Source organism: Oxyura jamaicensis, chromosome 7 (genome assembly GCF_011077185.1).
Source record: "Oxyura jamaicensis isolate SHBP4307 breed ruddy duck chromosome 7, BPBGC_Ojam_1.0, whole genome shotgun sequence".
NCBI classification, from domain to species: domain Eukaryota; kingdom Metazoa; phylum Chordata; class Aves; order Anseriformes; family Anatidae; genus Oxyura; species Oxyura jamaicensis.
The window spans coordinates 16,417,535-16,434,089 of record NC_048899.1 but is presented as its reverse complement, the minus strand read 5'-3'; the positions used below and the strand labels follow the sequence as shown (position 1 = coordinate 16,434,089).

Sequence of the window (16,555 nt, the reverse complement as noted above, 5' to 3'; positions counted from 1 at the left end):
AGCAAAGGCCTCGGCTCGAGGGGCCGGTTTGCCTCTTGCTAAGCAGGAGCCGGGCGGTTAAAGGCAGCAGTCAGATTCCACACTTCATTCTCCCTGCTTTACACCAGCCCCAGTAACTGATTAAATTCACATTTCAGAAATTAACATATCAGCCAACCTACTTGCTAGTTCCCAGGATTTCACAGCACCACTTCTGATCATGCAAAACACCAGTGCAACAGCAGAAATCTGGCTGGTAGAGATAAAAGGAAACCATTATTTACATCATCACCAACACAATTAAAGAAAAAAGCATTTTCCCCTATCATATCTTCAGAGCTTTAATACAATATATAATGTAGCATTGAGGAAAAAAAAAAAAAAGACTGATTTATTTTAAACAAACTAATCATTTGGAAACAGTACGTAGTAGTACAATCATTTCTAACAGGAGTTCAGATCAGTTATTGTTTCAGATACTTAAAAACAAGAAAATGGCACTAACATTTCTTCAATTTTTTCAACACAAAAATACCCCATTAGAAACAAGGGTATGGAAATGCACAGAAGCATTTAAATTAAGGCTCCTACAGCGCATGTTCTGTAATTAAACACATATTCTGTAAAATTTAAAATGTTCTAAAATTTTCCAAGTAACTACAACAAAAAAGCACTGTTGAACTCCATTGTGAGGCTTAATGGAATGAAAAGTACCTTGAAAAATAGGTGATTAACCACCAAGTTATTTACCTAAGTGTGATTTTAAATGGCAAAACTCAAACCTCATTCATTCATATACATTTATACTCAGGCCTTCCAAAAAATATAAAATGGAAAGGCAATGGTTTGAAATATTGATCTCATTAAGTTAAATTATTTAATCCCTGCTCAACCATCTAAACAAACTATTATATTTCACAATGAGAACAAATCTGGCTCCTGGCTAACGTTACTTTGTTCAAGGGATACTTAGGAGGCCAATTCCCAATAATAATTTCAGAAATTAAATCAAACAGTAATTTTATTCAATTTCTTTCCTACACTGATTTGATCCCTTAACACCGTTGTGTCTAATCTACACACTTTATGGGAAAAATATACTTTTTATCATGCCAAGATGACAAACATCAATCAGCACAGACATTAATAAGAAAGCCATTATTAATCTCATCTTCAGGAGTTCAGTAATTCTGTAAACACCACATTTGAAGAAATTGTGATGTGTGTTTCCCACTGTGGTGGAAACCTACATGGGAACCCTAAGTAGCGCCTCATCCCCTATTTCCTACAGCCACAAGAACTTCCAGTATTACAGTGGCAGGTAGCAGCACCCCTCTCTCCATTTTAATGTACAATGCAGTGCCAGCTATAATTGAGCTCTACAGTTTTGTGAAAATACTTAAGAACCGTAACAACTGACAAAAAAACTTAACATCTCCTTCCCACAACAAAGTGAATGCCCTAGAATACAGCCAACGGGTATAAAAAATCTCAGACACACATTAAATAAAATAATGCAAAACTCAACACATATTAAATAAAATATACAACTAGTTTTGTGTGACATTTGCTTCGGAAATAGATTTCAAACTAGCTCTTGCCTATGTCTACTAAGAAGACTGTTTCATCCTACAAGACATCTATTTATTCACATCTTCAATGCTTTCATTTTGCCACTTTAATACCGAAGAAAAACAACATTGACTGTCATCATCAAAAACCACCAACAGCCACTATTACCACTACATTGTTATGCAGAACACTGGTTGCTGGAGGGTTTCTGCTTTGCTTTAATAACATAACCTAATAATTTTAGTTTAGGAGAAGTTTCCAATTTCATCCTAACACAAAACAACAAAAATCCTTTGGGGAGAAATCATTTTCCAGCAAAACAGGTAGAAGTAGTAATATTTTTAACATCTGTGAAATTCAAGTTTCTTTAGAAAGACACTTCAGAATAACACTATTGCTCAAACCATACAAGATAAGGAGAAATCAGTTTTGTAATTTTTATGCAACCTGACTATCAAGACATTACAGGACACACATCTTGTTGGCAAACCAAAACCACGCTACTGTATCTAAGTATTCATTTCCTGACTGAAATGCTGTGAATTTCAAAACTTTTGTTTCCTTTACCTACGTCACCTTGAAAGAACTTGGTATTATCAGCATCTCTGTCAAGAGAACTAAATGAAGAAGATGAAGAATAAATTGTTTTCTTTTAAGGAAATATCAAAATCCCTGACAATCAAACCCCCTAGGTCTAGAAAATACTTTTTATGACAATTAAAACCAAGTATTATTTTACCATGCTTGTTAACTCTTAGCTTTTTTTAACCTCAACTGCTATCAGCATGAGTCAAAAAAAATCAGTCAAAAAAGCACTAAATAGTGGATCTTCTGTTTCCATCTATTTCCTTTGGCTGTCTAGGTAGCAACATATACTAAAGCACCTTGACTTTATGTACTAATCTACTTTATAAAAAAAAAAAAGCAGAAGTATAAAAATTTTCAGTCACATTTGTGTATTTAAAAAGTAGCATACATAAAAGATCCATCAAATATGTACAATACAAAAATACATATTTTGCTTTATGAAAGTTATAATACATGGTTACAATACAACAAGTGTTGAGCCATCAGTTAGTTACAGCTACAAGGTGCATGTTCCACACTATGGCTGGACTCTGGGTATGATATCTCCCTGGGGAAATTCCTCGATTTCAGCATGAAACATCAGTTCTAAAAGAGAGAGGAAAGAATTTGGTTTTCTTGGAAAAGTTTTACCTGGATATAATTTCATTATTCCTGAGAATTTCTCTGGAATTGCCTGAAGCCTCATGCTTTTCTTTCCAGTCATAGTATCAGCAACTCAGTAATGGGAAGAGCCACCACTATCTTTAGAAAACTATTGTTGCTCCTCCTAATTAACAGAATTAGTGATGACATTAGCAGCTGATCATAGGAAATATCATCCTGCATTCAGCCTGGACACTTAAATAGGTATCTGAAAGTAGACTGAGGGATTGTTGAAGTTCAGAGTGTCAGAACTAGGAAGGAAGCTTTCCATTTAGAGCCCGTTCACACCCTATGGAAACCAGCATAAGTTAGCAACACTAGAACCCAGGACAGAAAGAATCATAAATGATATTGCTCACAGCTAGTTGTCACCAATTCAGGCATGGGAAACTGCTTAAGATCAGCAGTGAGGAACTGTGGAGAAATTCAGCTAGACATGCTAAGCAGCTGATGGGGTAGTTCTTGTGGAGTTCTATGCTGCTGAGGGCAGTTTTCTCTTCTTTGGGTTCCTTTAAAGGTGTACTGCACCCTCAGCATGGGTATACTTTCTGGCTTGCTAACTGCACATTCAGCATATAGACCAGGCTGTGTATGCCAACAAACTGTCAACATGGTAAGATCACACAAAAATTTACACATGCAACAGTGCAGTTTTAGCTACTCAAGTGTGAGATTCACACACTTCTTTTTGCTATGCCACCCTTAGTAGATTAACATTTTTCTACTATTTCTGATAGGAAAAAATCGTAACAGAATTTTTCTCTTGAAATTTCTGAAGCAGATTTTCTAATCTTTGTTGGCACTTGTAAATATCTGAAATCTCATTAAAAACTGGACTAAATCCTGCCACTGCCATCCTTGAATAAGCCTATATTATTTTTTAAATGGCTTAAAATACAATGTAGACATCTATTAAAAAAAATATGTTCAATGACTGTAAAGGCTGCCAACCAGGGTTGTTTAAAAAAAAAAAGTAATTGAGTTATTAGAAATAAGCAGAGTAACTGGGGCCAACTGAAGTAAAGAATTGGTAAATTAAAATTCTAAAGTAATCTGAAGAAGCACATTTAATCCTCTTTGGCCTCCCAAACACAAACTCTTCAACTCATGATGCTCTTTGGTATGAGCTGACTTACAGCTAATACTCACAATTTGTGTGTACAGCACAGATTGAAGTCACAGGCTGCATGCATTTGATAGGAAAGCTTAGTAATGATACACCTTTTGGATCCAAGCTCCAACAACAAAAGGAAGAAGGCTCAGCATGTAGCAAAGTTGCTTCTAAGAAAGGGGATGACCTGCTTGCCCCCTCCTCCAGCCATGACCACAAGTACTCCTCATTTGATTCCTGTTCTGCAAGCTCAAATTTTACTTTTCAAAGCTTGGGAGTTCCCAAAACTACTGCATTGTTCTGTTGAAAACAGAACACAGGTGAACTCAAAATGCACTCAGCATTTGCAAAAGGAGCATTAGTAACACTGGAGAATTTTCTAAAACAGAAATAGAATAAATATACTTCAAACATTCATTTTGTTGTTGTTAAAGTTAGAATTAATTTTCTTTTCTAAGAAGAAAAGACAAATACTCTCAAGTTTCAAAAAACAGCCAGGAGAAACAAGGCTTTTCCTTCCTTTTTAATAACCGCTTCTTCTTTAGAAGATCACACACAAACATGAACATCCTAAGAAGCACTTGCTTTTAAATGTTGCTAGTTCCTCAGTCACAACATTTCTCAGGACTAGTCCTGAACGCCCAATGCAGATCACAGCTGATAAAAGCCCGAAAAAACAACATTTAGCCTATTAGTATTTCCTACCTTCACTATGGTCTAGCTCTGGTCGGTAAGACAAGAAGATCCAACTTGCCCCAACTAGAATAGACACTACCAGATTCACCACAATCCATGGCTGAAGAATTTCTTCCTCTGTACCTGCCATCCTGAGAAAAGTACATCAACCAATTAGTCAGGTTACACACCAGTACATAGGTGTTGCAATAATTTCAGTAGAGTATCATAAAAAACAACTTGCTAAGCCAGGTGTAAAAACACAGCTACTACTACCATCCTGATGGTCTTTCATTACAAAAGCCTGTTAAGGAAAGTGGATTGCAAAGACAGAAACTCAGCTAAGAAACCCCATTAGCTCACAGAAGTAATTTATTAGGTTTCCTACCAGATGCTGCCGTTTTCCGAAGGTGGTGTGTAGAGGTTAATTCTGTCACATGTCATCTGCTGACTTAAGGATAAGATAAGAGCAGTGAAGTACACTGGAAGAAATGGAATTAGCAATGTCAGGTATAAAGCAAAACAAAACAAAAAAATGCTGTCTTATCATGACATGATAATTATCACTACATTTTCTTTCCTTTCACATCACTGCTTCCAATGATGCTGCCTCTTTGAACTCTTTCTCTCTTCTTCAGCATTCTCCCCAAATCTGGGAATTCTGACCCATCAAAGTCTGGCTTCTGCACTTTCGCAATCTATCAGCTACGTCAAAGGTGTCATCTTATGATTTTGGTTTTTGCTACTTTTGTGTTCTGTATTCAAAACTGGGAAAAGAACCATTTCAGTAAAAGTCCCACTAATGCTATTGGAAATGCTTTAAAAATATGCAGTGTTTACAGCCCTTCAATGCTATTTTCAGCTACTTAGCAAGTCACCTATTCTAAAGCAGAAAATAACCATGAAGGAAAAATTTACTGCAAATAGAATGTAGGATTTCTCCAGTTACCTTCTCTTCTGAGCAACTTCCTATCCACTTCAGGATACTTACAGAATGAAGCTATTGCTGCTGGGTCTAGGGTAAGAAAACCCCTCAGCGCAACTGATGCTTTTGCCAAATCAATCCTGATTACAAAAAAAAAAAAAAAAAAAAAAATCATTAATACAGCCCAAAAGGATAATAATATTGACCCTCTAACAGTATTCTATTGTTCTTTTAACTTTTTTTTGAGATACCTTTTTCTATCTCTATTACAGTGTCTTAATACACAACTATATTGCACACACATGTGCAATGATCCTTACTGTGCCAAACCCAAGAAAGTTTGAAACTAAGGAGGATGGTCCTTGAGTTTTGTAGCTTTCTCACTGCAGTCATTTCTGGAACAGCGAGAATCTGGAGAGATCTGCGCTCTCTCTAATCCTTGCATTCATTTCAGTGTCCCCAAAACAAACTCAGTTATGCTAATGTAACTGCTTACAAAGCTTACACTGGTACAAGGCCTCCTCCCTGCCACAACTCATTGAAAAAAAGACACCATTTCTTCCATAAAACAGACTCCTCTCCTGGCTTACCATGCTGCCGTGGAAAAAAACTGTCATTAAAAGAAACACCTATGAAACTATTCTGTTTATGGTCTCTTTGTTCATCTTTCTGTTCATAAGGCTCAAGAAACCCCAGCTGAGCTGGGAAAACTGTTTATAAAGCTATGTTGCAAACCTAGCTAGGGAATAGATTCACATGAAAAGTAACAGAAACAGTAGTTGTTCTCCACCCCTCTGCCCCACAAAAACCATCAGCTCTCCTACTTGGTTCACCTTCTGATTACACAGACAGCATGAGCACACTGATATAAGTCAGCAGGTAACGGACAGAAATCAGTAACATAAGACTGAATGCAAAAGTACACCTCTTAACTATACAGCCAGCCATGTGTAAAATCATTCTCCAAGTGTATCACATTAAATTATCAACAGCAGATCAAAATGTGCCAGACAAAGGAGGAAAGAACATATTGCATACAAATTACACATGCCTTTCAAATACAAACAGATTTTACCTATCAAAGGCTGAGACTGTACTGATAGACAGCAACAAGTAGAACAAACTTTGAGCTGGGTATGCTAGAGTCTTATACTGCTGGAGCAGGTTAGAAACTGTGGAAAGTTGATTTCCTGCCAAAATGTAGATAACAATGATGTTCCATACAGCATACCCAGCAAGAAAGCCGTGGGTAAAGAGTCCGATCACCCTGAATGGAGAAAAGAACATTAGAAAAGTTTAATGCCCTGAATTAAAGAATAAAGAACTAGAGATGCAAAAGGCCTATGAATCCACCCTTTCAACCCTGCTGCCATGACAGGTGGTTTCTGAGCGTTTTTTTCAGATCTACTTTTAAAAATTCTAAGTGTTGGGACTTATGCTTCCTCCCTTGACAGACTGCACCAGCACCTGAGCGGTCAACCAAGAAAAAACAGTTTTCACTGATCCTATTGCTAGTTCCCATTTTTACTGCTCCAGGAGTCAAATACTTTATCTCCACACACTCTTCCATTTTACCTGTGGCTACTCAAGACCACTGCCCCTTTCAGCTATACAAGACTTCTTAATCAGTCCTTGAGTGTCAGCCTTTTCAGAATTTCCTCAAGCTGTCATCTCTCCTTGCTAACAAAAAGCTGAGAAGCAAGCAGAGGTTTCCAAGTAGAAGACATCAGAGATATGAAAATGGATATCATCTTCCCATTCAGTATCACAACACAACCACTTGTATAAAAATTCATTTTTTGCTACTGTGTGCAAACTTATGCACAGTCAATTTTCACTCCTCCCTGCTTTTCACCAACCAGGATTTTTCACTGGAAACCATCTCAATGCAGGTATTTTCATTCTGGTCATATTGTAGGTAATGGGTGAATCTCATTTCACAACATGTTTTTTTTTTTGGTAGGTCCCCAGTATTTCTGTTATCATTAGTCTCTTTCAATTCAGATTTTATCGGAATCTTTGCAATACAGCCTTCTTAGTTGGCTCCAGCTTGTTGTTCTTTTTACATGTTGCATTTCACATGTGGCATCTTGACTAGAAACAGGAAAAACAGCTAAAGGACTGAAAAGCCTTATACCAGTTGCATCCCCAACTGCCACCTATCAGAAATATTCAAAAGAAATAAAGATATATCACAATGATAGGAAAAAGGAGCTAACTTCTTAAGAAGAAGAAGAAGAAGAAAGACTGCTTATTTACATCAAAATGTTAATCTATCACCTGAAACTTCGGTGTACTGAGAGGGCGACATCTCTAGTGGTCCACGAAGCCTTCACATCCATAAATACATTGATATTTTCAGTGGTTTTAATCAATTCTGCACGGTCAGCTGCTTGAAAACGCCCTAGATGGATGAGGAAATTAATTTTAGAGACTACTCTTACCTTCATCCATCATTTCCATACTAACGCTTGAACTTCCTCATGTGAAAAAGTATCACAATTTCTATCAGATTTCTTCTCCTCACTTCCTAGCCTATGTCAGCTTACATTCATATCAGGATGCCTTTGTCAGTGTGATATACCCTGATAGATCAGGCTATGGATTTACAAATGTGCAGCACACTTTGTGTAATTACTTAGCATTCCCTGCTACAAAACAAACAAAATCTTCTAGTTGAAAGATTTTTTGAAATACAGTAAATACTTCCTTCTCAATATACTGTGACAATGTTAAATTAAATGAGCTCAGTCCTGTACTATCAAACAGCCTTTTTCTTCCACAGAATTCAAAAATTCAACTAAACATGCCAGCAGAACAACAGTAACATTCACTGTTGAATAATTATAATGTGTATTTACTTATATTTTTTTTCTTGAATACTTAGTTTTTAAATTCCTCCCAATAGTGCAATACTTGGATTTTCAATACAATTATGCATTTTTTAATTGCAAGAATTTCCTTAAATTACTTAAATCACAAGATGCACTTACGATTTTTTTCAACAAACACCTTGCTAACAGGCTGGCTAATTCCAGTGGGAGCAGCAAACACAGGCTGCTGATCTGGGCTCTTTCTGTGCTCATCTTCAATGATGTCTTCCTCCTCCACCTCCAGCTCATTGGAACAGTGCATTTCTGCTGGCCGAGGTTTCCTATTATCACAGGACATACAAAGGAGCAGAAAAATAACAAGAAGTAAAATTTAAAAGCTGAAGACTCCTATGAACATTTAACATGCCTAACTTGACTGACAAGAACCGATTAAAAGGACTAAAGTTATCATGGAGTTAGCTAACTAAAACCATAAAGCTAATACTTTATTTATTTATTTATTTTGATTTAGATACCTTCTTGTGTCAAAACACTAAGGTGGGAAGAAATACCTATCAAGAGGTTAACAATTAAAAAAATACATACAAACTAAATATAAGGCCAAGAGAATGGATGCTTGTGGTGGAAAGGTGAACAAAATGTTTTAAAGTCGTGGCTTTTGGAGAAAAGGCAATTAAGAAGGATATGAAAGCAGTCGTTTCTCAGCAAATTAAGAAAAAAAATAGAAAAATGAAAGTATGCAGTTATACATTTTAATTTTTCAGGTATGTGACTGAAACACTAGGCTCAAGCTAATGTATTCTGAACTGTAATGCACCCAGGAATGCATAAATCAAACAAGTGAAGGAAGTTAGATCCTAGCCCTGGAAGGGACTGCATGAATACAATTTATTTTACAAGCCGAATGGTATCATGGCCATCTTTGTAATGTGACACAGTAAAATGTTAATCAGCCATTTTCACTATCACAGTTATCTCAAATCATAAGCTATACTAGTTTCATCTCACTTTGTTCTTTTTCTCTGTTTACGGATCACTGTTTCTTCAGCTTCAGGAATATCCATGCCATTTCCATTCTGAAATAAGGATGCAACATTCTGCTGGGTAAAAGAGGTCTCAGAATCTGAAGATTTAAAATAAGACACATGAAAATTTAATAGCTTTCATAGAACTGAAAATACATTCACTTAAATGCATAAATAGTTATTATATAAAGCACAGAATCTAAAATCAGAAACTGAAACTTTCAGCTACCATTCACTCAGATTACCTCCAACTGTTACAAGAGCATCTGATTTGAAATGTTTTAAACCAAAATGCAAGTTGGCCAATCATATTTCTATTGCTGATATTTTTCAGTCTACAGTTGTTTCACATACCAGGAGGCACTTTCTTCTTTTTACGTTTCCTCTGAGGAGGGACATCATGAGGTTCAGGAGTTAGGGGCTCACTGCTTTCAGACTGCCGACGAACAGTTGCTTGGACAATGCCATCTGAAAAGTGTAAGAAAAGCTCCAGCAACCTCAATTTACACTGAGAACAGTAATAAAAAGTTGCTACTTGCTATATTTTGCAGAGTATCTATGTTTGCTCAGCTTACAGCTGATGAAAATGTATTAGCCAGTAAATATAAGAGCTGGGAAGCAAACATGGTAATAAGACACAACACATTTCACCCTGACAATTTCATGCCAGGAGGAAATTTAAGTATCCAAGAAGTAGCATGATTCAAATTTGGGTATATAACTGAGGACTGACTGAATGGAATCTAACACAGGAAAGAGCAATTCCTCTATAATTTTCCTTTCTCTATGCAAAGATAATACTGAAAAGGACAGAAAAATTAACAGCTTGTTACAAGCTGATTCACTCAGACAGATAAACATTAAGGCAAATTAGTGTAAAAATGGAAATTCAAATTAATTTTTAAACAAACAGCCCTAGAATACAGGAGGAGCAGGAAAAAAAAAGAATGTTTACTCCAGTCTGAGAGAAGAATTACTGTGCTTTGTAGGAACTAAATTTCCACGAGAGGTTAACACGAAATTTCATCAAATATTCTAGCAGCAGTAGCATCAATTTGCATCATTTGATGTAGAAAGAAAAGCCTTTTTATAGTACTTTCAAGTACTGCAGTTATTATCAATAACAACTGAATCTACCTTTGTTTTCACCTCAAGCAACAGTTTTCTCCACCTTTTATAGAGTTTTACTGTGCTAAAATGCAAAATTAACCAGCAAAGTAATGGCCAAAGTCAATTGGCCATACCTCAGCTTACTAAAAAATATTCACAAAACTTGATCCTTGGGAAGCCCTGCTAGCAACAGCTCTACTTATTGCATTCAACAGTCTTAGAATGAGTCTGCCATTATATACCCTTTTAATCAAACAAAGGTTTACTTATCAAACCATCACATGGTCCCAAGTCAACTGATTTACAGAAATCTAGTAAATTCTATGAAAACATTTTGCATTATCAAAACAGATCAGGCTTGTAATTTTGTTTAAAAGGACATCTTTATTGAGCAGATCCACTTCTTGTAAAAATACAAAGCTCTAGTGTTAGTCATATTTCAGACTTCCAACACTCAGAAGATAATAGAACAGTCAACTTATAACTTTATTTGGCCTAGGACTTCTTGAGACAATTTGTTAAATGAACTTCATTTAAATTGATTCAAAAATTCAAGCACTTAACACACTCAACATTGAGAGCAGCTTGCAGATGGAAGTGATTATTTAGTGAAATATCAAAAAATGTTAGAAAGGAAAAAGTAAGAGGAATAAACATTAAAGCATTTTTTCAGTTCAGTATCAAAATTTGCTCTGTTAGTAGTACTGAGAATGGACCTAGGGAAAAAGAGAAGGACTGAAGTTACTTCTGTTAGCATTACAGACTTGTTCTAAAAAGACAGCACTGTAGGCAAAAAAAAAAATGTGGATGTACAACGTAAAATCTACTACATATTAGATGAGAAGAACACTATTCAAAACCAGCACAAGACTGCATCTGCCAAGAGCTTCGCTACAGTGCAGGTCTCACCCAGGATTACAAATCCAGTTTTCAGTCTTGACAGGACCTTACCTAATGGAGTCTTTCCTTTGGGCTTTCTTTTTTTGGGACGACTGAGTGGAATTTCATCTGCAGAACATAAAACGTAAGTCTAGCTACACAGCATGGAGAAACCTCCATTTCCCTTTTTTAGGGGTCATACTATTGCAAGTTCAGAAAGGTAGCCCTTTTTACAAGAGAAGATGACAATTCACCAATTCACACAAGCAGTTAGGGTATAGCAGACAGTAGGAAAACAAGATAGGAAATCTGTCTTAAGTGCGACTAAGATTAGATATGCATATGCACGTGTTAAATGAAAAACTGAAATATTCTGAATAACGCTCTGAAGAATAAACATCTTGTTAGAGCACAATGACAACATTCCAGTTACCTTGATTCCATATGGAGATAGAAATCAGTAATGAGAACAAAGAAAAATACGAGATAATTCTCACAGTGGTAGTCCAGGTATCCATGCAATTTACATAATTGTCAGCCTGAATTTAGGAAAAGCATAAGGACCCATCTTTAAAGAGAGGGTGAAGTGACACCAGAAGGAACTATTGATGTTTACGATTCTCTTTTTTGCCAGAATAACTCACCCTGGTTTCCACTTCACATTTAAGAAGAAAGGTGTTGAAGAGCAGTGTAAAAGGAACAAACGTAAGAAGAAAGTTAGTTTAGAATCAATTGCAATTCACAAGATTGACATTCTCACTACTTTTTATTATTAATTTTCTTATCCTCATCCCCATTTCTTTTTATGAGCAATTGTGTACAGCAGGGTTAGGTGTACAAAGCAATCATCAAGACTCAACACTTTGTGCACAGTTTCTCAGTTGTCTAGCTGTAGATCAGATTAGAAGCTGTAATCACCTGGATAATTAAAATTCGTCTTACTGCTTGGTATGTAACAAACTGACAAATGAAGTTATGAAACATTTGAACACACATTACTAAAAACACGCTGTCTTTATACATTGTCAAAATATCACATTTGCCTTATGGCACTTGGAAGGAATCTCACATACCACACCATAAAAAAACTATTTAATTGCCTTTCTTTACACATTGCCCATTAGGATGCTGGAAAAAAATCCCAAATTTCTCCCTATACTATGTAAAAGCGATAGACGCCTATAACCCCGTTTAATAATATTTAGTCTGAATTCAAAAAATCCTCTCATGAAGGATTTGTAATTTAAATAAACTACAGAACATGAAACAAAGCAAAGATCAAGTAAAGGAATCAGAAATCGAAAGAAAGGACATCAGTGACACTGAAGTAGATGTTAATAAAACTGAAGCTGCTATTTGTCAAAATCTCTTTAAAGAGTTTACCTCTGAATAATAAAAAAGAGATAATACAGTAAATTTTCTCAGCCTCTGTAAAACTTTAAAATGCTTTGTATTCCTTGTAAGGGATTGTGGAACAACAAAGTACCAAGTAAAGCAAGCATTTTTAAAGCCATTATGGCTACGCAGATACTTGTTAAACTCATTTTTCTTCATTTCGTTACCTTTAAAAACATAGCAGTACAGAACCATGATCAATTCCATAGAATGACCTGACCTTACCTTGGCACTGGAGGGAGGGCACGCGGGGGGCACTGAAAGACAAAAGAGACAAAAGTCAGCTTCTGTCAGCGTGAAACCACCTCTTTTCTGAGCGCCTGTTAAAGCACTTCACAGAAAACAGCTCCTTCCAGATATGGTCTGAACATACCAAATGTGTTTTGCTACCTATGCTTCTGAAACCAGATTCTAAGCACCTCATACATAATCAGGTGCACACGTAGATAGTGAGAAACTCCTGGTGGACTTGTTTCATAGACGTGTACAGCGTAACACGGGAAAAACATGTTCTTACTACAGTTCTGATGGGCACTGCACTGGGGACATTCGCCTAACAGCTGTGTGTGAGGGGCAGCTTGCATTTCAACCTCACTCCAATATTGTGCATAGAAGGTACTGTGTTCACCGGTACAGCTTGCCAGTCATTTTACTTAAATAACAAAATACTGCAATAACTTATATAATTGATACACTTGCACAGCGTATATCACGAACGGCGTATTTTCTATTAGTGAAGTTGTAAATTCAGAACAAAACAATATTCAATTATAAGAAAAAATATATAAAATAACCTTATTTATAGAAAAGACTTAGGAACTTTGCAAATATTTACCAAGAGGTTAAACATAACTAAAATCAAGTATATTGTGTTAACAATCTACAACTCTTACGCTGGATGATTTCCTCACCTATGAAAAGGAAGGTACTTTCAGATTTTGCATTATATAATTATATTTAAGAGGTACACAGAAAAAGTATTTCCCACGTTCCAAAAATTCAGTTGATACCAGAAATAAAAGAGACTGTACAACTGGCAAGACTCAAGGATCCAAAAACTTACCACTTGTTTTTTTCCCATATCATCTGAAACTCTTCCCTGCAAGAGGCACTGTGAACAGTTCTCTACTCCTGACGCTGCTCACGCTGAACCTCTGCTAATTCTGAACTAAAAATAAGCTTCTAGCAGCCAGGATTAGCTGGATGTGAACCTTCGTGCCCCCGGGCTAGGGTCCAGTACTACTCCTGTTTGAAATGACTGCAGTTTGCTCTGGGAGTTTTCCATTGCAGCAAGAGTATGTCCTAAAATGTCCTAAATGGTGCCTGTACTGAATGCCATGATTCCACATGCTGGTGAATGTTCAAGTGAGCAAGCGCTACTAGGATTGCTTACCTTACACAAATGAAACACCTCGTGTAAGGAAGCACTTGCAGGATTAAGTCTCCAGTCTCTAACCTGGATTTTGGCCATGCTGAAGACTGACAGCAAGTGCTACTCACACACACAGGCAGTGGCACACCCTGACCAGCATCCAGCAAAGTGGCCAGCACTGCTCTCACCATACGGGCACACAATAAGGGAGAAAAAATATTGATAAAATTTAAGCTCAGAGCTCATTGCTTTTATTGGTTCCTACATTTTTGTGGTAGTGATTACGAATTCTTTAAAATATTTGGTATTTTCAAAAAGTAAAATCTGAAAGCTTTTATGCAGCACTCACTGCCTGTGCAGTGGTGCATCTCTGCTCAGTTACCTTCTGCAAAACAAGTGAAAAGAAAATGAAATTCTGTATCATTTATTTCTGACAACAAAGGAAATCACATGCAAGCAGCTAGCGGTTAGTACTCATCTGTCCCACCTGTATGAAAGTCCCTGACTTTGCCACACAAATAAGAGCTTTATTTCCTTTAAGTTTTCAGTTTCTCAGAATCTGAAGGAACTCACTGCAAACTCCACAGAAAAGGTGAGTTTGGGTGCAGGTTTCCAGGGATGTTTTGTTATTGACAGGAGCTGCTGACCATCCTGCCACAAAGCACACACTCGCTGCCTCACTGGGTTTGCTGGAGCCACAGGCAGGTGGCACCGAGCCTGGGAACTCTCACTCAGGAAAAAAAAAAAAAAAAAAATCTACACAGCTCCCCGCGTGGTCTGTTCAGTGATGCAAAGCAAAAAACACCTTTGCTTTCAAGTTCAGCTCACATAAAACAGCACCAAGCAGGCGTATTTGCTCTGAGTGCGGTGATGGAAGCTGCTCTCCTCAGGGGTACCAAGGGGGCAGTCATTCAAACTCGAAGATTTAAGAACGCGTAACCGCTCTCTATGGGTTTAAAGCTTTTCGCGCACCTTTCCTTGCCAACGTATGCGACGGAGAATACGAAAACAACAAGGAAGCCTTTGCTCACGCCCTCAGCGAGGCGGGCAACGGCGGGGGGGAGCAGCAGAGCGGGGACGCCATACCGCACCTCCCGCCTCTGCGTCCCTGCGGGCACCGCTGCCGCCCGCGGCCGGCCCTTCCCCAGCCGCCGCCGGTGCGAGCAGCCGGCCCCACTGCACCGCGGACTCAGGCGGAGGAGGCGGGCGAAGCCCCGGCCCCCTGGCCGCCCACCGCCCACCCAGGGAAGCACCCCATCCCCTGCCGCGGGCAGAGCCGCCCCGCGCCCGCCCCGGCCCCACGGCGCCCTCACCCGGTCGGGGCCCGCCCGTGGCGCCGCCATGGCCGCGCCCGCTGCCGGTCTCCCGGGGCGCCGCGGGGAGGGGCCGGAGCTCGCTTCCGCCACGCCGCGGCCCGCCCGTGCCGCCACCGTGCGGGGAAAGCCCACGGCACAGCAGGGAAAGCACGGGGACCGAGCTGCCCTCACCGTGGGGCCACTGCCACCCTTTGCGAAATGAAGTTAAAGGCGAGGGGGGGGAAACGCAGGGAATAAACGCCACAAGCGAAGATCGAGTCCCTTTCGGTTAAAGATCGAGTCCCTTTGGGTTAGGATCGGCAGGGACAACAAGGCTAGCGTCCTGGTCGGGGTCTGTTACAGACCGCCGAACCAGGACGAGGAGACGGATGAGGAGTTCTACAGGCAGCTGACAGAAGTTGCGAAATCTTCAGCGCTTGCACTCGTGGGGGACTTCAACTTCCCTGACATATCCTGGAAGCACAACACAGCCCAGAGAAAGCAGTCTAGGAGGTTTCTGGAGAAAGTGGAAGATAGCTTCCTGACGCAGCTGATTAGTGAGCCTACCAGGGGTGGTGCCCCGCTAGACCTTCTCTTCACAAACAGAGAAGGACTGGTGGAGGATGTGATTGTCGGGAGCTGTCTTGGGCAGAGTGACCACGAAATGGTGGAGTTCACTATTCTTGGCGAGGCCAGGAAGGGAACCAGTAAAACCACTGTACTGGACTTTCGGAGAGCTGACTTTGGGCTGCTCAGGACACTGGTTGGTAGAGTCCCTTGGGAGGCGGTTCTGAAGGGCAGAGGGGTCCAGGAAGGCTGGGCGCTCTTCAAGAGGGAAATCCTAATGGCGCAGGAGCGGTCTGTTCCCATGTGCCCAAAGATGAGCCAGCGGGGAAGAAGACCAGCCTGGCTGAACAGAGAACTGTGGCTTGAGCTTAGGAGAAAAAAGAGGGTTTATAATCTTTGGAAAAGTGGGCTGGCCACTAGGGAGGACTATAAGGATGTAGCGAGGCTGTGCAGGGACAAAATTAGGAAGGCCAAAGCTCATCTGGAGCTCAATCTGGCTACTGCTGTTAAAGATAACAAAAAACGCTTTTATAAATACATCAACACAAAAAGGAGGACAAAGGAGAATCTCCATCCTTTACTGGAT

General features: G+C 39.0%; 1 protein-coding gene across 3 annotated transcripts; it reads right to left on the bottom strand.

Moving 5' to 3' along the window:
* Positions 1-354: 354 nt before the first annotated feature.
* Positions 355-15,508, bottom strand: TMEM237 (transmembrane protein 237). 3 transcript variants are annotated; one of them, XM_035331091.1, is made up of 13 exons: positions 15,421-15,508; positions 12,961-12,992; positions 11,985-11,995; positions 11,413-11,469; positions 9,706-9,819; positions 9,335-9,449; positions 8,486-8,646; positions 7,773-7,896; positions 6,568-6,759; positions 5,559-5,632; positions 4,956-5,049; positions 4,598-4,719; positions 355-2,724 (listed from the first exon to the last, which is right to left on the bottom strand). In XM_035331091.1, exons 1-13 carry the CDS (start codon positions 15,448-15,450, stop codon positions 2,657-2,659), a joined length of 1,194 nt encoding a protein of 397 aa, XP_035186982.1. In that variant the 5' UTR covers positions 15,451-15,508; the 3' UTR covers positions 355-2,656. The 3 variants fall into 3 exon arrangements, with proteins under 3 accessions (XP_035186982.1, XP_035186983.1, XP_035186981.1); XM_035331092.1 differs by lacking the exons at positions 11,985-11,995; positions 12,961-12,992; positions 15,421-15,508 and adding an exon at positions 11,774-11,944 and having other exon boundaries at positions 4,598-4,714; XM_035331090.1 differs by lacking the exons at positions 11,985-11,995; positions 12,961-12,992; positions 15,421-15,508 and adding an exon at positions 11,774-11,942.
* Between the last annotated feature and the right edge of the window lie 1,047 nt (positions 15,509-16,555).

Excerpts from the sequence above, each read along its gene's own strand:
- TMEM237 (XM_035331090.1), bottom strand. The coding sequence starts at position 11,858 with ATGGATACCTGGACTACCACTGTGAGAATTATCTCGTATTTTTCTTTG. Across the intron at positions 9,450-9,705 it reads AAAGAAGAAAGTGCCTCCTG|ATTCTGAGACCTCTTTTACC; the intron begins GTATGTGAAACA and ends TTAAATCTTCAG. Across the intron at positions 8,647-9,334 it reads AAACAGAGAAAAAGAACAAA|GAAACCTCGGCCAGCAGAAA; the intron begins GTGAGATGAAAC and ends CTGTGATAATAG.